The sequence below is a fragment of the Carassius carassius genome, chromosome 34 (assembly GCF_963082965.1).
Source record: "Carassius carassius chromosome 34, fCarCar2.1, whole genome shotgun sequence".
NCBI classification, from domain to species: Eukaryota; Metazoa; Chordata; class Actinopteri; order Cypriniformes; family Cyprinidae; genus Carassius; species Carassius carassius.
The window spans coordinates 29324145-29347534 of record NC_081788.1 but is presented as its reverse complement, the minus strand read 5'-3'; the positions used below and the strand labels follow the sequence as shown (position 1 = coordinate 29347534).

The following is a 23390-nucleotide window of genomic DNA, read 5'->3' as shown; positions in this document are numbered from 1 at the left end:
AAGGACTCTAACACTAACTTGATCTATTATTTACCTACTCTATCCTCTTATTTATTTTTTTGTTTTCTTTTTATATATAATATGACTCCATTACGCTAACCGAGACTTGTTATAGCACTTGTATATCATTGCTCTTGTTGATTTTGATTGCTTCTCTTGTCCTCATTTGTAAGTTGCTTTGGATAAAGCATCTGCTAAACGACTAAATATAAATGTAATGTATATGCAGCCACTGCAGTGAGAATATTTTTGCACTGCCGTTGTATTTATCATGATGACATTTTAATCTTCTCTACTGCTGTGCATTATGAAAAATGACCTTTTGCCCAGTAATATTATAAAATTGACGTGAATCATTTGTTGAAAGGATTGCATGTTACTGTAAAAATGAAAAATCCACAGCGATTCCTTCCGAATCCAGTGTGTTCTGTCTTAGTCTGTGCTGCCGTAGTGGTTCGGCGGATCTGACGTCTCCTGCTGACTCGTGTGTGAGATCTCATCATCTTTATCTGACGTGCGTTTGGCGCTGAACAGATCCGATACAAAGAACATCTGCATTAAGAGAGAGAGAGAGGTGTGTTGGTTACAGCATGCAATGCATATATTAAAGAGCATACAGCTTCACTTACAGTAAACAGTGCCACAGCGGCTCCCTGAACGAATCCAGTGAGAACGTCACTCAAGTGGTGTTTATAATCAGAGACACGCGACAGACCCACGTAAAGAGACACGGCGATGAAAGAGAACTGCAGAGTCGGACGAACCAGTCGAGCCCAACTTGCCCTCATTCTAGAGTGAATATACAGCTGTAAAGAAAAACATATTAGCAAAGAATATCTATGTACAGTTTGTACATAGTGTGTTTTGAATGTACTGAGCATTAATAAAGTTTATCTAAATGCATATGATGAAGGCAAGACACTATAGGCGAATAGGGTAAAAATATTAAACAATATCACTATCCCTCTCCAGTTCATTAATATTCAAATGAGGCATTATCTAATTAAATATGCATCATTTTGAATTCATTACCAGCGCTGAAAATTGGATAAATAGTCCAGTTTAAAATTATAGTTAGATTTTATCGTCATATTAGAGTGAAAGGTTTTTCAATTTCTCTATTTATCATCTTATTCATTTAGAAAATACTGTCACCAGATCGAAAACTTTTCACGTTTTCATGAGGTAAAATGTTGTATAAATCAGTGTGGGTGAAATAGAAACAACCGTTTAGAATACAGAAAGGAATAAAACTGTAAAGTTTGGTGTTTGTAATCTTTAGAGATTGAAATCTAAAGACGTAAATAGATAAAGTGCAATAAAATAAAGACTTAAATGTGTGTTTTGGATGTTTTCTCTTCACTCGTTTGAAATAAGACATGTTAGTTGTCACACTTCTGTTTAGTTGGTTTCATTACAATGGACTTTTAGCTAGATTTATTTATTTAAGTTTGTGACATTAGTGCATAAAAAAACAATGGTTTTGCCTGTAGTATCTCACCTTAAATTGAATGAAACACATGAAACATATTCATAAAAACACTTACGGCGAGGAACAGCATACAGTACATGGAGAATGATGAGTGACCAGAATAAAAGGAAAGTCTGGCAGAAAAAGATTTTCCGTCATAATTAGCAAATCAGTGTTCTTTTCTAAATCATAAAAATGCATTTGCAGATTCAATACAAAAGTGCATGACTCCAGGTCATCTGAGTAAAGGAATGCATGCGTTGCATTGTTTTGCACTCTCACCGGCCTTCATTGATGATGACTGGATCTCCTGTGCATGTGAAGTTCTCAATATAACCGGATTTACAGTCAATGAGGCTCCAGTCTGGTTTACACACGGTCAGAAAGTGTGGTCGCAGACGGCCGATGGTGTATTTGGCGATATCAGTCAGAGACTGACTCAACGCCGCTCCAAACACGAATGATCCTACGGCCTTGTACACACATGCTATATACTCATAACTGAAAGAAGCTCTGGACCTCAGATGTATAGAAAAACACTCTCCAAAGATTATCTGTGGTGAAGAGAAAACAAAATGCATGACATTTTGACCAACTCAAACAGGAAATCAAGCTCTAGAGAAGAGTACTGGTTAAGAAAGCAAGCGAACACTTACCATCAACAGCGCGAATGGAATCATTATCCCCATCAGTAACTGGTAGGATATGGTATCTTCTTTAAAGGGGTACCTGATGGAGTCATCGCTGCAAAAAAAGCCTCTTTTGAACGGCGTGTGCTGAATATTCAGTATCGCAAATGGAAGTCCAGCTGCGACAAAGACAGAAACCACACAAATGAAGATTCACAGGCCTGTTTATATCACTGACATGGGGTTTATAAGAAGTGTTTTCTGCTCTGATCGGTCTCAAAAGAGAACAAATTAATCTTTAAAGTTTTGTTCTCATCTGATAGTGTCAATGCGGTTAAATCGATGATATTACTTAAATGTCGTCGGTTGGTGAAGGCCTGAGGGTAGCGTTTCAGCGCTTTAGGAACAGATGGAGATGTAAGTTTTGTTAGTTGTGTGCAGTATGTTGTTGGAGATGTGCACATTCTGCTGATGGTAAATAATCAAATCACTTCACACTATTCAATTAAATCAACTGTTCAACAATAGCGGTATTCTGGCAATCATATACATCGTATCACTCCAGAGAATTCCTTACTGTGACCTTTAAATCAATTAGCAATCACAGTCTCTCCGCTGAAGAACATCCTCATACTAAAAACATTCTAAGCATTTTTCTATTATGCACATAATATAGAGCTTACAGACAGTAGCTTGAGCATCTGGAATATGTTTCATGTATAGTAGGCTTATTAGAAGTACTTTGAACATTTATGATTGTGTGAAGAAAACAAGATAAGAAGTCTTGTTTTCTGATAAACCGATTGAAATTATTAAAACAAGAACGAAAAATCAACCTAATTCAACATAGGCTATCTATTGTTTATTAAATGTTTTATGTTATTTTGCAGTGCATGCAAAATGTTAAGACTTTATGAATTTTACCTTTTAAGGCCTTAATTTCTGGAATGGTGAATTCATAAATTTTATGTAGTAATATATATAATTTATACTTCATTCGTGGAACAATTATTTTGTTTTTCATAACAATTAAAGAACTTTCAAAAGTAATGTTCTCATAATGTTTCCAAATATTATAAAATGAAACTTTCCCTTAATATTCTCTCTAACGTTCGCATAACCAACTTTTTTTTTCAAGTGAAAACTTTTCTGAAAACATTCAAAAATGAGGTTTTCATAATTTTATGCAAAACGTTCTCAGAACACGTTTGTTCTGGATATGTAAACACAACTTATCTGTGAACACTTACTGCTGTACTTTTATCTCACCTCTTAAGAGAAACTAAATAACTATCTCGATACAAGCTCGTACTTTTGTTTTCCTGAGCAATAATGAAATGTGCAGTGTTGAATATGGATGTGCGTCTGTCACGGATATGATGTTTCGTCGATGCGCGCTACAGTGTAACATTCAGATCCATAAGCAGTAACCATAATAACGCAGATTTAATCAACCGAACCACCAGCTGCACAGAGGCCAGACTGTGAATGTGAATGAAGTCTTACCGAGCAGCAAACAGCTCACATCCACACAAACCCCGAAGATTCCTCGAGTCTCGAACATTCTCAGCTCCGCAAACACACTTCTGGAGTCTTTGGACAACTTACAGTTGAGCATTTATTAACATATGATAAAACAACGCGGCTTATTAAGTAGAACGCATTAGTTAAACTGTCGATAATCTGGTCATCGAGCGAAGAAACACCCGGCTGCTTCTCAAGACACCTTTCTGTTATCTTCGTTATGAACGAACGCGAATCATATGAGTTTTAAGGCGATGGTCCGACGTTCTTATATTGCATGATGGTGAGGTCAATCCCTCCGTCTGTCAATCATCTACAGGCTCCGCCCACCGTTTCCTCTTCCTCACTAGTCACTGATTCCTCAAAAAGAGCAGAGCTTCGGAATTCTCATTTCTATTTCATAACATTCCAAATACCGTTTAAAATACTAAATACACAAGTCATATTTATTTATAGCCATTTACACAATGCTGATTATTTTAAAGCAGCATAATAAACGGGAAAATAACAGTAGTTAAATGATTTATAGATTTAAATTTAATTCGATTTTGTTCTATTACAAGATTGAAATATCGGTCGGTTTGGTTTGATTAAGAGATTGAAATATTGGTCCTTTTATCCCAATAATAGATTTAAATAATGGTCGGTGGTGTTTTGATTAAGAGATTTAAATATTGGTTGTTTTGTTCATTTAATAAATTTAAATTTCATTTGGTTTTGTTCGATAAAGAAATGTAAATATCGGTCTATTTTGTTTAATTAGCAATTTAAATATTGGTTGTTTTGTTCTAGTTTGAAATATCAGCCAGTTTTGTTCGATGAAAATACTTAAATATCAGTCAGTTTTGTTTAAGAGATTTAAATATTGGTTGGTTTTGTTTAAGAGATTTAAATATCTGTCGGTTTGTTTGATTAAGATATTCAAATATTGGTTGTTTTGTTCTAGTTTCAGACTGAAATATCAGCCGGTTTTGTTCTATAAAAATACTTAAATATCGTTTTGTTTTGTTTAAGAGATGTAAATATCGTTTGGTTTAGTTTAGGAGCTGTAAATATAGGTCAGTTTTGTTCGATTAAGAGATTTAAATATAATTTGGTTTTGTTCGATTAAAAGGTATAAATGTTGGTCAGTTTTGTTAAGAGATTTAAATATAAGTCAGTTTTGTTTTATTAAGAGTTTTAAATATAGATAACTTTGTTCTAGCTATAAATTGAAATATTGGTCATTTTGATATAGTAATAGATCTCAATATTAAAGATTAAATTTTGGTCTTTTTTTTCTTGTTAGTGATTGAAATTTCATTGGGTTTCGTTGTAGTAAGAGATTAAAATATAATTTGGTTTTGTTTGATTAAGAGACTTAAACATCAGTCAGTTTTGTTTGGTAAAGAGATTTAAACATTGGTTGTTTTGTTCTAGTATTACATACTGAAAATTAATTTGGCTTTGTTTGATTAAGAGATTTCAATATCATTCGTTTTTTTTAAAGAGATTTCAATATCGGTCATTTTTTTTTAAAGAGATTTCAATATCGGCCAGTTCTGTTAAATTAAAATCTTTAAATGTTGATTGTTTTGTTCTAGTATTACATTAAATATTAATTTGGTTTTGTTCCATTAAAAGATTTCAATATCGGTTAAATGGTATAAATGTCGGTCAGCTTTGATCTACTAATGGATTTAAATATAATTGTGTTTTGTTTGATTAATAGATTTAAATGTCAGTCTATTTTGTTTGATTAAGATATTTATATGTTGGTCAGTTTTGTTCTTGTAAGTGATTGAAATGTAATTGGGTTTGTTCTAGTTAGAGATGAAAAATTTATGAAACAAACTGAGTTTCTGCGTAAAGCAGCTCTTCAGCTCGAACACAAAAAGTTATTTATTTATCAATAGAAGTTCATATTTCATACTTCATACTTGTCTTTGAATAGCTGTCAGATCTGTTCTCATGATTTGATATTATGATATTTGTGCAGATGATGCATTTGTTGATATGCTAGTGTAAGATGATTTGTCCCAGCTGACTGTGAGATGCTTTGTTCAGCGCTTTAGCCTGAAAACACAGTTTAAACTCGCTGGATAACTGCGCATGACAGATGGATGCCACACGTGAAACAGGCCACGAGACAGAGCTTGAACCAAGATGAACATCTTATGTAGGTCCGCCTTTCACAGACACATCAAAGCCATCTTAAAGGAAACAAGATCAAACACGCAGAGCTGTAAAACGGCAGCAATTATTATATGATGCAATCACACTTGTAGCAATACCAGGCCCAGTTGCATACGCAGTTAGAAATACATTTCATATACATTTTCTCATCACATGCCAAACTGTAAAACAAACAGCTGGAAATAATAATTCTAAAGTTACAAGATATCTTAGACTACGTTACTATAATAAATGTGAAAGATAATTCTACAAGACACTTCAAACTGTATGTATATGCAAAACATTGTCATGATTGATGTTAAAGGCATACAGCATAAGCTTTCTATTATTGTATGGCTGCAGAGGAGGTTTGCAATGATATGCATAAACTTACACTCTTAGAAGAAAAGGTTCTAAATAGAACCTTAAAAGGTTTTATCAGCCGCTACGTATTTGGAACCCCTAAAAGGTTCTATATATTTTAAGGGTTCAATCAAAAAAACACTTTAGGGTTCTTTGTAACCAGGAAAAAGGTTTTATATGGAACCTTTTAGGGGTTCATTCATGATTATTTCTTTTGTCCTTTCCGGATTAAATATTTCATATAATTGACAAACATCAAGACCCTAAAATGTAAAAATGTAATTCACATAAAAAAGTCACCCATGAATACTGAAAAAAGCACACCCAAAGTGCATAGAACTAGTCATTTATTTATATTAACAAAAATAATTACTATTACTGAAAGAATGCTACTGTAATTTCAAATATTCAAGGCTTTAAATGTACAAATCAACATTAAAACACCAACCATTTAAAAAATCTCATAAATAATGAAAGTAGAGTTTCACCTACATCAATGTCACCTTTATTTATATAGCGCTTTAAACAAAATACATTGCGTCAAAGCAACTGAACAACATTCATTAGGAAAACAGTGTCAATAATGCAAAATGATAGTTAAAGGCAGTTCATCATTGAATTCAGTGATGTCATCTCTGTTCAGTTAAATAGTGTCTGTGCATTTATTTGCAATCAAGTCAACGATATCACTGTAGATGAAGTGACCCCAAGTAAGCAAGCCAGAGGCGACAGCGGCAATTCTTTAAAATGATTTTAAAAGAATTTAAAATGTGATATTAAGCATGATTAAAATGTGATATTAAGTTACTACAAACAATAATTTAATTACAAATACAAAATGTTGCAGAATAATGTGCCAAAAAGGTTCTTTCTTGTCATTATAGAACCTTTTTAGCTTAAAAGGTTCTTTGGAGTTGAGTAAAGAACCCTATATAGAACCCCAATGAGTGTGTTGTCATAACGTTCACCTTGGAGATTGAAAATGTTTCTTTTTTGAGACCCCAGGAGCCCAAATTCTGACCCAGAACAATAAAACCCAAAGAAGAGGTTGGAGTTCAAAGGAGGAATCTTTATATTACCAAACTGAATCATGAAGCGTGAATCATTTGAACCAGTTTGGGAGTTCGGAGCGGGTTCACGAATCATTTGAGTCAGTTTGGCAATTCGGAGCATGAATCATTTGAGTAAGCTCGGGAGTTCGGAGCGTGAATAATTTTAATCCGCTTCGCGGATCATTTGAATCAGTTCGAGAGTTCGGAGCAGGATCGCGAATCATTTGATTCAGTTCGGGAGTTCAAAGCGGGTTCGCAAATCATTTGAGTCATTTTGGGGATCGCGGATCATTTTAATCAGTTCGAGAGTTCGGAGCGGTTTCGCGATTCATTTGAATCAGTTCGGGAGTTCAAAGCGGGTTCGCGAATCATTTGAGTCTGTTTGGGAGTTCGGAGCATGAATCATTTGAGTCAGTTTGGCAATTCGGAGCGTGAATCATTAGAGTCAGTTCGGGAGTTCGGAGCGTGAATCATTTTAATCAGTTGGGAGTTCGGAGCGGGATCGCGAATCATTTGAGTCAGTTCGGGAGTTCGGAGCGGGTTCGCGAATCATTTGAGTCAGTTTGGGGATCGCGGATCATTTTAATCAGTTCGAGAGTCCGGAGTGGGTTCGCGAATCATTTGAATCAGTTCGGGAGTTCAAAGCGGGTTTGCGAATCATTTGAATCAGTTCGGGAGTTCAAAGCGGGTTCGCGAACCATTTGAGTCAGTTTGGGAGTTCGGAGCATGAATCATTTGAGTCAGTTTGGCAAATCGGAGCGTGAATCATTTGAGTCAGTTCGGGAGTTCGGAGCGTGAATCATTTTAATCAGTTTGGGAGTTCGGAGCGGGATCGCGAATCATTTGAGTCAGTTTGGGGATCGCAAATCATTTGAATTAGTTCGGGAGATCGGAGCGGGTTCGCAAATCATTTGAGTCAGTTTGGAAGTTTGGAGCAGGTTCGCGAACCATTTGAGTCAGTTTGGGGATCGGGAATCATTTGAATTAGTTCGGGAGATCGGAGCGGGTTCGCGAATCATTTGAGTCAGTTTGGGGTTCGCGAATCATTTGAGTCAGTTTCGGAGTTCGGAGCATGAATCATTTGAGTCAGTTTGGCAATTCGGAGTGTGAATCATTTGAGTCAGCTCGGAGCGTGAATCATTTTAATCCGTTCGCAAATCATTTGAGTCAGTATGGGGATCGCGGATCATTTTAATCAGTTCGGGAGTTCGGAGCGGGTTCGCGAATCATTTGAGTCAGTTTGGGGATCGCGGATCATTTTAATTAGTTCGGGAGTTCGTAGCCAAGAGTGCCATTTCAGTTTTTCTTCAAAAATCAGCATGATTACAATGTGATATTAAGTTACTACAAACAATTATTTAATTACAAATACAAAATGTTGGAGAATAATATCATATATAAATGAATAAGAACCTTTGTACCAAAAGGGTTTTTTCGTGTCATTATAGAACCTTTTTAGCATAAAAGGTTCTTTGGAGTTGAGTAAAGAACCCAATGGTTCTATAAAGATAAAGTCTGTTATTAAGGTAGGGTACGTTTAAACACGTGGATTCTCAGAATTCGATTCACCAATGTCTTTGTGAACAACTATAATGGAAATCAATATGACCTTAACAAGGTCAATGCAAAATAAATTTGAGGGATTTAAAAACACATCAGCAGGTGAAATGTCTGATAAAATATGATAAAATATAATCATATTTGGTAACAGAGACATTATAGCTACAATCAGCTCCAAGCTACATGTGACAATTAACACAACAAATACCACTTACATTACCTACAAATAGTATTTATACTGAGTTGTTATTTGCATCGTGTTCATATAGTCAATACAAGTAGTCATAAAAAATAAAAAAAACTTCTGACAGCACAATGAAATCCCGATTTGAATCAAATGATTCACAATACGAGATCCGAATTCATCTTCCAACTCAATGTGTTACTTGCTGATTGTTTGTAAAATCTACTAGGAATTTCTGAATTAAAACTGTTTATATACTGTTTTTTTTTTCAGTGTAAAACAAATAAAGTAGTTCATGACAAACATAGAAATGTCAAACATAGAAAAGATGGACACATTGATAAGCATTGAGGGAATCTATATTAAGCAGCACTTCTTATGGTAAAGTCTAGATAAATGTTTCATACAGTAAGTCAGAAAGGTACTACAAGATAAAAGATGAAACTCTCAAACAGCAAACAACCAAAAAGACAGTTGAACTGAATAAGTATAAAAATATATCTTTGTGTCTGAGGACAGAAGCTCATGAGAACCAACAAAACAGGCTCATTACATTCTCAAACGCATCTGTTTGAATGCAGAGCCTTCTGGATGATGGTACCAGTCCTCTGTGTGCCGTCCTGGTTCTCACACTCCACCTGCTTCCCAACCAGCGAATCAAACACTTCACCCGGCTCTCGGGGCTTCACTGGATCATCTGATGGAGGAAAGGGAAAAAAGTGAAAGAGTGACGTGACATACAGCCAAGTATGGTGACCCATAATCAGAATTCGTGCTCTGCATTTAACCCATCCAAAGTTTCCAAAAGAGCTTCTTATGCAGTCTTTTTGATTGATTCTTTACAAGCAATCCGTTAGGGAGTCATTTGTTCATGAGTCAGACTCCACTGTAGTCATCAAACTGATTCAAATAGTGAGTTTGAGACTGTTTGTGAATCTTTTTGACTGATTCATTACAAGGAATCAGTTAGAGAGTCATTTGTTCATGAGTCCACTGTTCACACTGTGACTGCTTCATTAGACTGATTCAAATTGTAAGTTTGAGACTATGTGTGAGTCTTTTTGACTGATTCGTTACAGTGAATCAGTTAGAGAGTAATTTCTTCATGAGTCAGACTCCACTGTTCACACTGTAGTCATCAAACTGATTCAAATTGTGAGTTTGAGACTGTTTGTGAGTCTTTTTGACTGATTCATTACAAGGAATCAGTTAGAGAGTCATTTAAAAACAAATAAATTACAATGCCCACAATGCTTTGACTGAGAGAACTGTGATACATGTGTTTGTGCCTGATAATCACACAACAGAGCGTTCAAATAATTTGCTCTAAATTATGTCAGGAAATAATTTAATGCATACCGTCAGAACTTCATTACATGTTCAGTAAGCCAGCTGTTGCCCTTAGAAGTTAATCATTAAAATAAAAACTAAAATGTAAATAAATAGTGTTGGTTTTTTTTTTTATAAGATATTTTTTCTATTTTTTATTAAATATAAAAAGTAACCAAAAATGTGACAATAATAAACAATATATAAAATATATATTTATTAAATATATGAAATATATATAATATATAAAATAAAAACTAAAATATAAAATATAAATAAATGAATAGTATTGTTTTTTTCAAGATATTTTTTTATTTAAAAAAATTGCTATTAAATATAAAAACTACCAAAAATGTGAAAAAAATATACAAAATATAAAAGAAAATGTAAATAAATAGTATTGTTTTTTATAAGATGTAATTAAAAGAAATTGTTATTAAATATAAAAAATAATAAAAACTACCAAAATAAAACATATATAAAATATATATTTATAAAATATATAAATTATAGAATATATAAAATAAAAACTAAAATATAAATGAATAAATATTATTGTTTTTTACAAGATATATTTTTATAAAAATATTAGTTTTTAAATATAAAAACTACCAAAAATGTGAAAAATAATATATAAAATATAATATATAATATAAAATGTAAATGAATATATATATAATACAAAAACAATACTATATATATAACTGGAAAAAAATACCAAACATTGGAAAATAATATTAAAATTAAATCTAATTAAAAATAAATAAATAAACAATAATAAAATAACACTGACTCACTTTTGAGAGCTCTTTTTCTTCATGACGGACCGGCCAGAAGACACACCACGGACTGATCAAAACACAAAACTGGTTGATGTGGCAATGCTTTTAGTTCAGGTGTAACTGAAACAGCACACAGGTGTCTCTGGAGCGATGCTGGCTTCTGTACACACACACGGCTTCTGTACACACACTCCATAGGCTACAACCACATCAATCTCTGATGATCCTCCTGTTGAACAAACACAACCGACTGAGGGCCCTAGCTAGACAGCATTTTGAGCATGCACTAACAAAAAAAGGGACTAAAATGTCCGAAAACCCTGATTGAACAATAGTATTTTTTTAAAGTACTTTGGGGTAAAACCAGGCTGTTTTGTCATTTAACTGTACGACATTAAAACTTAAAAATGCTGCATTGAATCATGTGCAGAATCTTTAGAATCATAAGAATCGGCAATTGAATGAATCAGTGCGGATAAGGAATCACATCAACATGAAAACCGGAAATGAACTACAGCAAAACACAATGTAAACACACACACACACACACACACACACACGCAAACTCACTGCAAACTTGTGTCTCGCTGCTTTCACGCTGTTTTGACTTTAATCAACACTGCACGATTTCTACATATAAACATTCAAACTATTTCGGCAAAAGTGTGAATCGAGAGCGCGGGCACGAGCAGACTGACGCGAGCGCGCCTCATTCAATACAAACAAGCACACGTGGTTTAACAAAACTCGGGTTTGAAATGGAACATTTTCTCAACAAATACATTATTTAGACCGGTTGTATTCCATGCTCGAATAGATCTTCGATTAGACTGATCAGTTCGTTTGTATCGAAATGCAAACGTAAATTCAAAACATACAGAGCAACTGAAATCAAAATAGCTGTCTCGTTTCATGTATTCTACACCTTAAATAACTGTAAATAATCCTGAAATCAAGTGAGGATTAATTAATTTGTGTTTCTATACGCATACATACATCTGTGTTTCAGCTAAGTTTCAGGGTTGCCAAGTGTTAACAACAAAACCCTCCCACGTGCTACTCAAAACTTGTCAAATCGTGGCCCGGGGGTAAACCTGCCAACTAAATACACAATTGCAGTTAAATTTGCATTCCAGGTCTAAATATCACGTTATTGGTGTTACTTAAACCCGCAGAGTTAAATTACAACGCTGCTAAAAAAAAGACTTTTATTTTGAAGTGGACTGGACTCCCGCAGACGGAAGCCGGAAGTCGGTGTTCAGGAATGTGGGTGTTAGAAAGTGAAACAGAAGAGCTGTTCGAATTAAAAACAGCCTGTTAATTAAATGCGATAAAGATGATTGAGACCGCGAACAGAATGTGAGAGTCGCGTGGAACACATCATGCTGTTCAAACACATCAGAGTGAGTGATGTCATCTCATCGCTGGTTTTATTGTCTCGGATTATAATCTGCGGGTGATAATGCGAGGGTTTTAGTGTTTGTTTTAGTCTTTCTTATGATCTGTAAGATTATTATGATCTGTTTGGTTTTTTGTGTGCTTTTGTTTGTCACGTGGTTCATATATGTTATTTGTAGTATATGGTCTATATAAAGTCAGCTGTATGTGTAGTATAGGAATAGATAGTCAAGTGCACTAACTAGTGCCCTAGATAGTGCACTAGATATTCAAGTGCACTAGTTAGTGCCCTAGATGGTGCACTAGACAGCTGTATGTGTAGTGCTCTAGACTGTCAGGCGGTTCATATAAGTGAGGGTTCGTGTATTTAATCATAGTAAATGAGAGTATAAAAAACCATAACAAATGTAACTCACAAACACTGTTAGTATTAACTAACAAATTCCCAGCTTTCAAATTCTGTTAGTGTCATCAAGAAATTCAAACAAATGCGTTTTTGTGATAGATCGTGCACTAGTCAGGTGGACTAGATAGTTTTTACTGCGCTAAATACTGAATATCTAGTCAGGTGCGCTAGATAGACAGGTGCACTATTCAGGTGTGTATATATAGTGCACTAGACTATACTAGATAGTCAGGTGCTAGATAGTGAGGGGCACTGGATAGGGGTTTGCCAATTTCCTGGGAGCATTCCGATCCTTTTGCTGTGAGTTACATATGTTATGGTTTAATATAACTATTATTGAGCGATACCTTTAGTTTAGTCTAGTCTATTAAATTTAATTTAATCAAATGCATTTAATTGTCAACACTCAGCTGTACACAAACACTAATATTGGACATTGCAGTTTTTTTTAATGATATAGTAGTATCATTAGTCAAGTGCACTAGTTGGTGCACTAGTTAGTCAAGTGCACCAGTTAGTCAAGTGCACTAGTTGATGCACAAATTAGTCAAGTGCACTAGTTGGTGCACCAGTTAGTCAAGCGCATCAGTTAGTCAAGCGCACTAGTTGGTGCACCAGTTAGTCAAGTGCACTAGTTGGTACACCAGTTAGTCAAGTGTACCAGTTAGTCAAGTGCACTAGTTAGTGCACCAGTTAGTCAAGTGCACTAGTTGGTGCACCAGTTAGTCAAGTGCACCCGTTGGTACACCAGTTAGTCAAGTGCACCAGTTAGTCAAGTGCACTAGTTGATGCACAAATTAGTCAAGTGCACTAGTTGGTGCACCAGTTAGGCAAGTGCACCAGTTAGTCAAGTGCACTAGTTGGTGCACCAGTTAGTCAAGTGCACTAGTTGGTGCACCAGTTAGTCAAGTGCACCAGTTAGTCAAGTGCACCAGTTAGTCAAGTGCACAAGTTGATGCACAAGTTAGTCAAGTGCACTAGTTGGTGCACCAGTTAGTCAAGCGCATCAGTTAGTCAAGCATACTAGTTGGTGCACCAGTTAGTCAAGTGCACTAGTTGGTGCACCAGTTAGTCAAGTGCACCCGTTGGTACACCAGTTAGTCAAGTGCACCAGTTAGTCAAGTGTACTAGTTAGTGCACCAGTTAGTCAAGTGTACTAGTTAGTGCACCAGTTAGTCAAGTGCACCAGTTGGTGCACCAGTTAGTCAAGTGCACCAGTTGGTAGTCAAGTGCACTAGTTGGTAGTCAACTAGTTAGTCAAGTGCACTAGATAGTCACTTGACTAGTAAGTCAATTGCACTAGTTTGTCAGGTGTCTATATCTAGTGCACTAGACTGGTAGCTGTATATGTAGTGCACTAGACTGTCAATTAATTAATCAAATGCATTTAATTATCTACACTCAACTGTATTCTGTATGTTTTTTAAATGATATGATGTTTTAGAAACAGTAAGTCGAAACACTACTGTCAGCTGTATTTATTGTGGTTGTTCTGCAGCAGCGCAGTGTCGGCCGGCCGAAGGTGGCTCATGCCGTGGTGGTGATCTTCTTGGAGTTTTTCGCCTGGGGTCTCCTGACCACCCCGATGCTGACCGTGAGCTTTAAACACCCCTCTGAACACAGAATGGTTTTTAATAGTTTCATCACCAGGGAGTATGATCTGCCCTCGGAATACAATACAGAAATGAATTTCATCGGCAGTGGGAAGAAAAAAAAACATATTGCATATGCATATACCGTAATAATATACATAAAACATCACATTAAACTTGATGTTTTAAAATGCATTGGAAATTATAATAAAAATAATAATGCAATTACAAGTAAGTTGCACTATAATAAATTGTTACATAGCTAAAATTCATCATCAATTGAAGAAGTGTTATTTTAATACAAAGTATTATTGCGATACTAATATAGTTTTTATTAATATTAATATTTTCATTTTAGGTAGTTTGGACATTTTGTTGCATGTTTTTTTTTCTTCTTTTTTTTTTTTGTCTAAATCAGAAACTTAGCTAAAAAACTATTTTAAATTAGTTAAATTTTTTTGTTTCATTTAACGTTTTTTCAAAGTAAAGTTTCAGTTTTAGTCGACTAAAGCAACCTCAATTTGAACATCATTATTGCATTAGATTTTGTCATAAAAGAGAAAAGAAAAACGTCTTCTGGTTTGATAATGCGCCTTCCCATAATGCATTGCAGATGTGTTCAGGAGATCATTCATGGCTAAATGCAAACAGTGAATGTGATCTGAATCTCTAGCGCTGAGTTTTCCTCGTTCCAGGTTCTGCATGAAACTTTTCCGCAGCACACGTTCCTCGTGAACGGACTCATCCAGGGCGTCAAGGTGAAGCCACTTCATCTGATGCTGCAAGCATTTGATGTGTTGTAATTCAGTATTTGCTGTAATTCTTACTGGGTTGCAGTGTGTGTGTGTGTGTGGTAACTGCTGTGTGTTTGCAGGGGTTTCTGTCGTTCATGAGCGCTCCTCTGATCGGTGCCTTGTCTGATGTTTGGGGCAGAAAGAACTTCCTGCTGCTCACAGTGTTTTTCACCTGCGCCCCCATCCCACTAATGAGGCTCAGCCCATGGTACGCCCCACACGTTTGTGTGTGTGTGTGTGTGTGTGTGTTTGTGTGTGCTATCACATGACTCTCAAGTGACTAAAGCTCTTTGGCCATGTTTAAAAGTCTCTGCAGCTCATTGTACAAAAAAGAGAGACAAAAATTAAAATGTGCTGAAAATATCTTCACTTTTAGTTCATCTGAGATCAGGATGAGTTTGTTTCTTCATCAGGTTTGTAGAAATGTAGCACTGCATCAGTGTCTCATCAATGGATGCACTGCAGTGAATGGGTGCCGTCAGAATGAGAGTCTGATAAAACATCACAATAATCCACAGCACTAAATTCCATCAGTGAACATCTGGAGAAGACTAAAGATGAAACAAATCCAGCATTAAGATGTTTTTAACTCAAATACATCGAGTCTATAATCCATAATAACACTTCCTCCAGTGAAAAAGTGTTCTGGTCTGAATCAGGAGAGAAATCTGCACAGATCAAGCAGCGTTTAAACAGCTCTAAACAAATATGTGAGAGACAACAGGAGATGGACTTTTTTATTAATTATGGATGATAGACTCGTATTTTATCCGGAACTTAGTAGTAGTTTTCAGCATACTTTAATATTTGTGTGAACTGTACCTTTAAAATGGAATACATTGGTTTTATGATGTGACTCTTTGTTTCTGTGGAGCTTTCTATGTTTGATCTCGATTGATTCACCGCACCTAAAGCATAGAAGTGATGTGTTTGTGTGTTTCTGTCTCTCTTCACCAGGTGTTTTTTTGCTCTGATGTCTGTGTCGGGGCTTTTCGCCGTTACATTCTCTGTGATATTTGCGTATGTGGCTGATATTACAGAAGAGCATGAAAGAAGCACAGCGTATGGATTGGTAAGAACACCTGATTAACACACATTTATCAGTTTTATAGAGTTAGGTTTCCTTGTGATTTTGTACCCAAAATAGAAGTGATTGTTTATTGGTGATTGATAGAATAAAGTTTTTGCCTAATATATATATATATATATTAGTGGTGGGCATAGATTAATTTTTTTAATCTAGATTAATCTCACTGTGATCTTGAAATTAATCTAGATTAAAATGGCTCATTCAAATTCTGCCGAAGGCATTCAGAATATGTGTGTTACCCAAATAAAATTGACAAACAGTAAGGCTTTGAGAAGGGGTTTATCAAGCTAGGTAGTGCATTAGAAAAGGGGCTCATCTCCTGTTTCCAAAATGCATCACAAAGTGCTTGAAAAAGCTGTAAACTAATTCCACATTGCACAAGGTGCAAACAACCTTACGCCTGTTTCACACATACTCCGTCTGCAGTGCGTACGGATTCCAGTTGCGTTCCAGGAGCGTTACGTCTGCACCAGTGCAGCGATCGTTTACGTACCGAGTAGCGAACTGCAAACGGGTCCTGTGTGAAAGCACATCGAGTCCGTGCTGCACCACATACGTAACACACACGGACTGCATACGCACTGCAGACGGAGTATGTGTGAAACAGGCGTGAGCAGGGGTCAGCGGGGGTCACCGGGGTCAGCTGGGGTCAGCGGGGACCCGGTGAATGTGGTACCAGTGGGCCCTGTTTGAAATTGTTTAATTTGTATGTTCGTTTATTTTTATTTATTTGTGCTATTTACACAATGTTTAAGTTTTTTTCAAGTTTGTAGGTGTAAAGCTACAGAAACCAAATAATTAAATGTAAAATAGCACTGGATAGTCTTCAATGTAAAAATGAAATATACAATCAAACCTACATTTATTCAGACACCTTCAACATTTCTCACATTATTACAGTTTTGCTATATATATCAAAAATTATATCTGGTGTCTGAATCATTTTTTGTTTGACTGTTAAAACCACAAAGTAATTCAGTCAAGAGCAGTGAGTGATTTTCTTTCATTTTCTTGGATTAACAGTACAGCAGCAAGTAGCTAAATTAGGCGCGGTCACTTTAAGAGACGATGAACGCATCCAATATAATACACATCCCATTTTTTTCCTCAACTGTTTACTTTCACTTAAGAAATATCTGACAGATTTTTCGAGCATAATTTCCAAGGTGGATAATTTTGACATTTTGTATGTATTTGTCGGCACAAGAGCAAAAATAAGCAAATTCGATGTTCAAGTGTTTTGAGACTTCTCTGCGTGAGCCCTGAACACTGCGAGTACTGAATTGAATTGAGTAACCAGCTCTGTTCAGCTTTTCCGCGTCTTGTGTTTGGATGCTTTAATGTTTATATCGACAAGCGGTAAGGCTTAAAAACACGTGAAAAAGAGAAGCTTTCGTGACGATGTGCAGCAATGGCCCGTCAACTGTCCTGAGCATCTTTTTAGGCCTCAGTCAGTCGGTTATATAAAATATCAAGGTGAAAGTCATCATAGTTGCTTAGTATAGACCCAGCTCCCAACCCAACTTTGAGAATAGATTAACTCGATAGTTATCAATAGATTAGTTTTTTTATCGCCCGATAACGCAGCACGTTAACGCCGATAGCGGCCCACCACTAATATATATATATAATGTATAGTGTATTGAGTAAAAATGTAAAATGTTCTTTAAAATTCGGAAATCTTTGCATTTATTAAATTGTACTTGAGAACCTCGAATCATGCATCGTCTGAAAGCTGAATAAATAATCTTTTCATTTATGTATGGTTTGTTAGGAGGACAATAATCTGAGGGAGCAAAAAAATCTTGAGAATCTTAAGGAATTTTTTTTTTTTTTTTTTGAGAATATTTTCTCAAAATATTGAGAAAATCATCTTTAAAGTTGTTCAAATGAAGTTCTTAGCAATGCATATTACTAATCAAAAATTAAGTTTTCTCACAAAAAAGCCTTGGTAAAACTTTAGAATAGGTAACACTTATTAGTTGCTTATTAGCATGCACATTACTAGAATATTAGCCATGTATTAGTGCTAATTAAGAACATATTAATGCCTTATTCTACTTGACCTTATTCTACATCCCTAATCTTACCCAATACCTAAACCTAACAACTAACTTACTAACTATTAATAAGCAGCAAATTAAGAATTTATTGAGAGAAATTTTGTAGTTAATAGTTAAAGTGTTACATTTTCTAAAGTGTTACCAAAGCCTTTTTTTTTTTTTTTTTTTTTTTTTTTTTTTTTACACAGAATTTATTTTCTGCCACTCTTTGATCGTTAGGAACACGTTTGCATTTTATTCTCTCAAAGAAATCAGGATCAGGCATGAAATGTGAAAATGGGCTGATGATTGATCAAATAGTGATAATCTGGCTCAGATTCAGACAGACATCATGTGTTTGTGATGTTTTTCTGCTGAGAATACAAGACTAATTCACCACACAAATGATTGTAAAAACAAGAATACTCCGAAATGCATCATATTTAGTGAGAAAGTGTGAGTTGACACTATTTTTGGAATCAGCAGCTCAATGTTAGTGTTGGATTTCATTTAGGCGATATGATGCAGGTCGTTGTTATAATCTGTGAGGTTTTGTTTCTCGATCTCATCCTGCTCACAGTATTGTCTTGGGTTTCAGGTGTCTGCGACGTTTGCGGCGAGTTTAGTGACAAGTCCGGCGATAGGAGCGTTCCTGTCTCTGCGCTACGGAGACAGTGTGGTGGTTCTTCTGGCCACCGTCATCGCTCTGGCTGATATTCTGTTCGTCCTGCTGGTGGTCCCCGAGTCCCTGCCGGACAAAATGAGACTGTCCTCGTGGGGTTCACCCATTTCCTGGGAGCAGGCCGATCCTTTCACTGTGAGTTTTATATATACGCTGTCTTGATCGCTAGCTATCACTAGATAGTCAAGTCAAGTGCACTAGATAGTCAAGTGCACTAGATAGTCAAGCGCACTAGATAGTCAAGCGCACTCGTTAGTGCACTAGATAGTCAAGCGCACACTAAATGCAGTTAGTATGCACTAGATAGTCAAGCGCACTCGTTAGCGCACTAGATAGTCAAGCGCACTAGATAGTCAAGCGCACTAGATAGTCAAGCGCACTAGATAGTCAAGCGCACTCGCTAGTGCACTAGATAGTCTAGCGAGTGTGCTTGACTATCTAGTACACTAAATAGACTGTCAGCTTTCAAATTCAGTTAGTATCATCAAGCAATTTAATTTATAGTGCACTAGACTGTCAGCTGTTTGTGTAGTGCACTAGACTGTCAGGTGCACTAGTAAGGTGTGTATATATAATGCACTAGACTGCCAGCTGTATGTGTAGTGCACTAGAATATCAGGTGGTTCATATAAGTGAGGGCTTTTATTTAACCCTTTACCTTTCTCTTCGAAGGATAGTTTGATAGTGATTGAAACACACCTGTATCATTCTTTATCCTCTGTCATTTGCCCAGCTAGTGTTGTTTGCTGCTGTTTATATAGTCGGCTGTATGTGTAGAGCACTAGACTAGTAGTAGTGCACTAGGGGCACTAGATTGGGCTTTGCCCATTTCCTGGGAGAAAACCGATCCTTTCGCTGTGGGTTACATATTTTAGGGTTTTATATACTCTGTCTTGAAAGTTAACTATTGAGGGATACCTTTAGTTTAGTCTAGTGATGCACCAACATTAGTGCTTTACACTGAAATTAACATTTTCTTTTATCCTGAAAACTTAACATTTGTTTAATAATTAATTAATCAAATGCATTTAATTATCAACACATGACTGTCTAGTGCACTACACATACAGCTGACAGTCTGGTGCACTATTTATACATACCTTAGTAGTGCACTTGACTATCTAGTGCACCTAACTTGATGATGATTAATTAATCAGATGCATTTAATTATCAACACTCAGCTGTATACAAACACTTTTTTTTTTTGTTTTTTATTGTTTACATGAAATAATGATGTTTTAGAAACAATAAATCGAAAGACAGGTAGGTTAAAAATATGATGAATGTGTAATATAGTGCAAATAGTTTTCTTTTACTATGAAACAAAGTCTCAACTTTCAAATTATGTTACTGTTATCATGAAACTAGGTAGTCAAGTGCACTAGGTAGTGCACTAGGTGGTGAAGTGCACTAAACTGGCACTAAATAGTCAGGTACACTAGACACATTAAAGAGCCACAAAAACACATTTATTGTTTAAATTTCATGATAAAATAATTCCTTCTAGCCAATGATAAGCCACATATAGATATTGTCATAGTAATCCAACATGCAAAAATGTACAGATGCTGTCAGTTGCTGTGAAAGTGGTGTGTGTGTGTTAGTCTCTGAGGAAGGTGGGGAAAGACTCCACAGTCCTGCTGATCTGTGTCACCGTCTTCCTGTCGTATCTCCCCGAGGCCGGGCAGTACTCCAGCTTCTTCCTCTATTTGGGACAGGTACGTGTTACGAAACCCATTTCACTTCTGCAGTGAACTGTGTGTCAGAGTAAAACCGAGAATCTAACAGGAAGTCAGTGTAAACTGACAGTTTAATTCCTTTCATATTTAATGTTTTTTAGTCAATAGTCAAGTGCACTAGGTAGTGCACTCGGTAGTCAAGTGCACTAGGTAGTGCACTAGGTCAAGTGAGTAGTCAAATGCACTAGGTAGTCAGGTGGGTAGTCAATTGAGAAGTCAAGTGCACTAGATGCATTAAAGAGCCACAAAAACATTTATTTAATGCATTTTGCAGCTGTTATGAACACTGAAGCTGACCCATTCTTTAAAGCATGAAGTCCTAAAGAAATTGCATTGACTTTGCGTTATGTTTCAGGTCATTAACTTCTCGTCCGAAGCGATTGCAGCGTTTATTGCGATGGTGGGAATCCTGTCCATCGGAGCACAGGTACAGACCTTCAGCTGCACACACTCGTTTCTGAGATGATATACAGCTTCTTTAAGAATCCTTGAGCTTGATTATATTTGCAGACATTACTGTTAAGCGTTCTGATGAAGAAGATTGGGAATAAAAGCACCGTTCTGCTGGGACTGGGGTTTCAGTTGCTCCAGCTGGCCTGGTACGGCTTCGGCTCTGAACCATGGTGAGGAGGAGGATGGAGAGGAACGTGAGCTCTGTTGTGAGGAGTGGGCTTTAAAATAACTCTGTGTTTGTTGAGCGCAGGATGATGTGGGCGGCCGGTGCCGTCGCTGCCATGTCCAGCATCACCTTTCCTTCTGTGAGCGCGCTGGTGTCTCGATGCACGGATCCCGACCAGCAGGGTGAGACGCCAAACTCATCAATACTGCACTAAATCAGGACCTTCCTCCGGGGTTTTGTCTTGTTTTGCAATGCAAATGTCTTAAATTGAGATGCATTTACAAGAGAAGCAACGTGACTTAATATATTAACTTCTGTTTTTGTTGTTTTGTTGACTAGGTAGTAAAGTGCACTAGGTAGTCAAATGTAGATAGTACACTTGATAGTCAAGACTCCAAACTCATCAATACTGCACTAAATCATCACCTTCCTCCAGGTTTTTCTCTGCAAATGTCTAAAGATTTTTAAAACAACATGCATTTACACGAGAAGCAACGTGACTTAAGATATTAACTTTAGCTTTTTTGAAAAATGCATACAAATTTATGATTAAAGGGAAAAAAAATCTGTCTGTGGGGTTAGAAAAAGACAGATTGCAATCACAGATGCTGAATAAATGCAATTTATTGTTTGTAATTTCACAGGTTCAGCTTTTGAGAGAAGCTGCTTCTTGTAATGTAATTTATATAATAAATGTGTGACCCTGGAGCACAAAAGCAGTCTCAAGTCGCTGGGGTATATTTATAGCATTAGCCAAAAATACATTGTATGAGTCAATTATAGATTTCATTAGGATATTAAGTAAATATCACATTCAATGAAGATATTTTGTACATTTCCTACTGTAAATATATCAAAACTTAATTTGTGACTAGTAATATGCATTGCTAAGAACTTCATTTGAACAACAAGATGATTTGCGATTTGGAAAACATGCACTGCAAAAAATGACTTTTTAAATATGTAAGATATTAAATCTATTTGATTGAAAAATGCATATAAAAAAGATCTGCCAATGGGGAAAAATCTAATCGTAAAACAAGATTTTTTTATTTTATTTTATTTTTATCTTCTCATTTTTCCATGCACACACCTAACGTGTGTGTGTGTGTTCAGGAGCGGTTCAGGGCATGATCACAGGGATCCGAGGTCTGTGTAATGGACTCGGTCCGGCTCTGTTCGGATTCATCTTCTTCCTCTTCAATGTGGAGCTGAAGGAGCTGAGCCCCGTGGAGCAGAACCCCGTCACACCGGACACTGAAGAGGTCAGACGGGCAGAAATCACTCTGGAACAAGTCTTTGTTTCTGTCTTTCTGTACAGTGCGTGTCTTCTGTCTTCCAGAAGCGTGTGATTCCTGGTCCTCCCTTCCTGTTCGGAGCGTGTACGGTTCTTCTGGCTCTGCTGGTGGCGGTGTTTATTCCCTCTCAACACGCTCCGGCGGTGCAGACGTGTAACACGCATGTGATGATGGAGTCTGCGATCAGCGTCACGGAGAACGGATCTGTTCCTGTGAGCGACGAAGACAACGAGCCTCTTTTACAGGACAGTAGTTTATAAGCCCAACAGGACGGGAAACTCCTCTGGTTTGAGTTTTATTCCAGCGGTGTTGTCTGACAAAGCTTTTTACAGAACATCTAAACGTCTGTTTTTTTGTTGTTATCCTAGAGTCTTTGAAAGAGAATGTGCCTTCTCCATATTTTGGCTTACAGTGCAAAACATCACGTTCTTCCGCAGAACAAAAGTTTTATTTGAGATTAAGATTTCAGTTCAGGTTTATTTGTAGCACTTTTCATGATACAATGAAACGTTACAATATATGTTTCCATATATACAAGATCTTATTTTCTGAACAATTTATGCTTAAAACAAGAATAAATGTCTGCTAATGGGTCGAAAAAATTATCTTGTTTTCTTCCTTTGGATTAAGTTAATTTTTTTGGCAGCTATTTGTTCTTGTTTCAAGCATATTTCTTATGTGT

At 36.3% G+C, this 23390-nt stretch overlaps 2 protein-coding genes across 3 annotated transcripts; one reads left to right on the top strand and one right to left on the bottom strand.

The window, feature by feature from the left end:
- Window positions 1-183: 183 nt before the first annotated feature.
- LOC132115273 (phospholipid phosphatase 1-like) lies at window positions 184-3886 on the bottom strand. The gene is made up of 6 exons (XM_059523653.1): window positions 3607-3886; window positions 2128-2279; window positions 1754-2025; window positions 1548-1605; window positions 630-806; window positions 184-552 (listed from the first exon to the last, which is right to left on the bottom strand). The coding sequence occupies exons 1-6, from the start codon at window positions 3716-3718 to the stop codon at window positions 433-435; spliced, it is 891 nt and encodes a 296-aa protein (XP_059379636.1). The 5' UTR covers window positions 3719-3886; the 3' UTR covers window positions 184-432.
- An 8391-nt stretch (window positions 3887-12277) lies between these two features.
- Window positions 12278-22981, top strand: LOC132114998 (hippocampus abundant transcript 1 protein-like). Of its 2 annotated transcripts, none has more exons than XM_059523415.1 (12): window positions 12278-12451; window positions 14354-14446; window positions 15140-15202; window positions 15319-15446; window positions 16196-16310; window positions 18969-19187; window positions 20657-20770; window positions 21147-21218; window positions 21302-21414; window positions 21495-21592; window positions 22527-22675; window positions 22753-22981. In XM_059523415.1, exons 1-12 carry the CDS (start codon window positions 12431-12433, stop codon window positions 22966-22968), a joined length of 1401 nt encoding a protein of 466 aa, XP_059379398.1. In that variant the 5' UTR covers window positions 12278-12430; the 3' UTR covers window positions 22969-22981. The 2 variants fall into 2 exon arrangements, with proteins under 2 accessions (XP_059379398.1, XP_059379397.1); XM_059523414.1 differs by having other exon boundaries at window positions 14351-14446.
- Window positions 22982-23390: the final 409 nt, after the last annotated feature.

Bases quoted from the DNA above. Each gene is read 5' to 3' on its own strand.
- LOC132115273 (XM_059523653.1), bottom strand. From the start codon at position 3,718: ATGCTCAACTGTAAGTTGTCCAAAGACTCCAGAAGTGTGTTTGCGGAG. The intron at 2,280-3,606 runs GTAAGACTTCAT...TCTTTGTCGCAG, and splicing joins TGTGAGCTGTTTGCTGCTCG to CTGGACTTCCATTTGCGATA. The intron at 807-1,547 runs GTAAGTGTTTTT...TTTTCTTTACAG, and splicing joins ACTGTATGCTGTTCCTCGCC to CTGTATATTCACTCTAGAAT.
- LOC132114998 (XM_059523414.1), top strand. From the start codon at position 12,431: ATGCTGTTCAAACACATCAGA. The intron at 12,452-14,350 runs GTGAGTGATGTC...GTTGTTCTGCAG, and splicing joins TGCTGTTCAAACACATCAGA to CAGCGCAGTGTCGGCCGGCC. The intron at 19,188-20,656 runs GTGAGTTTTATA...TGTGTGTGTTAG, and splicing joins AGCAGGCCGATCCTTTCACT to TCTCTGAGGAAGGTGGGGAA.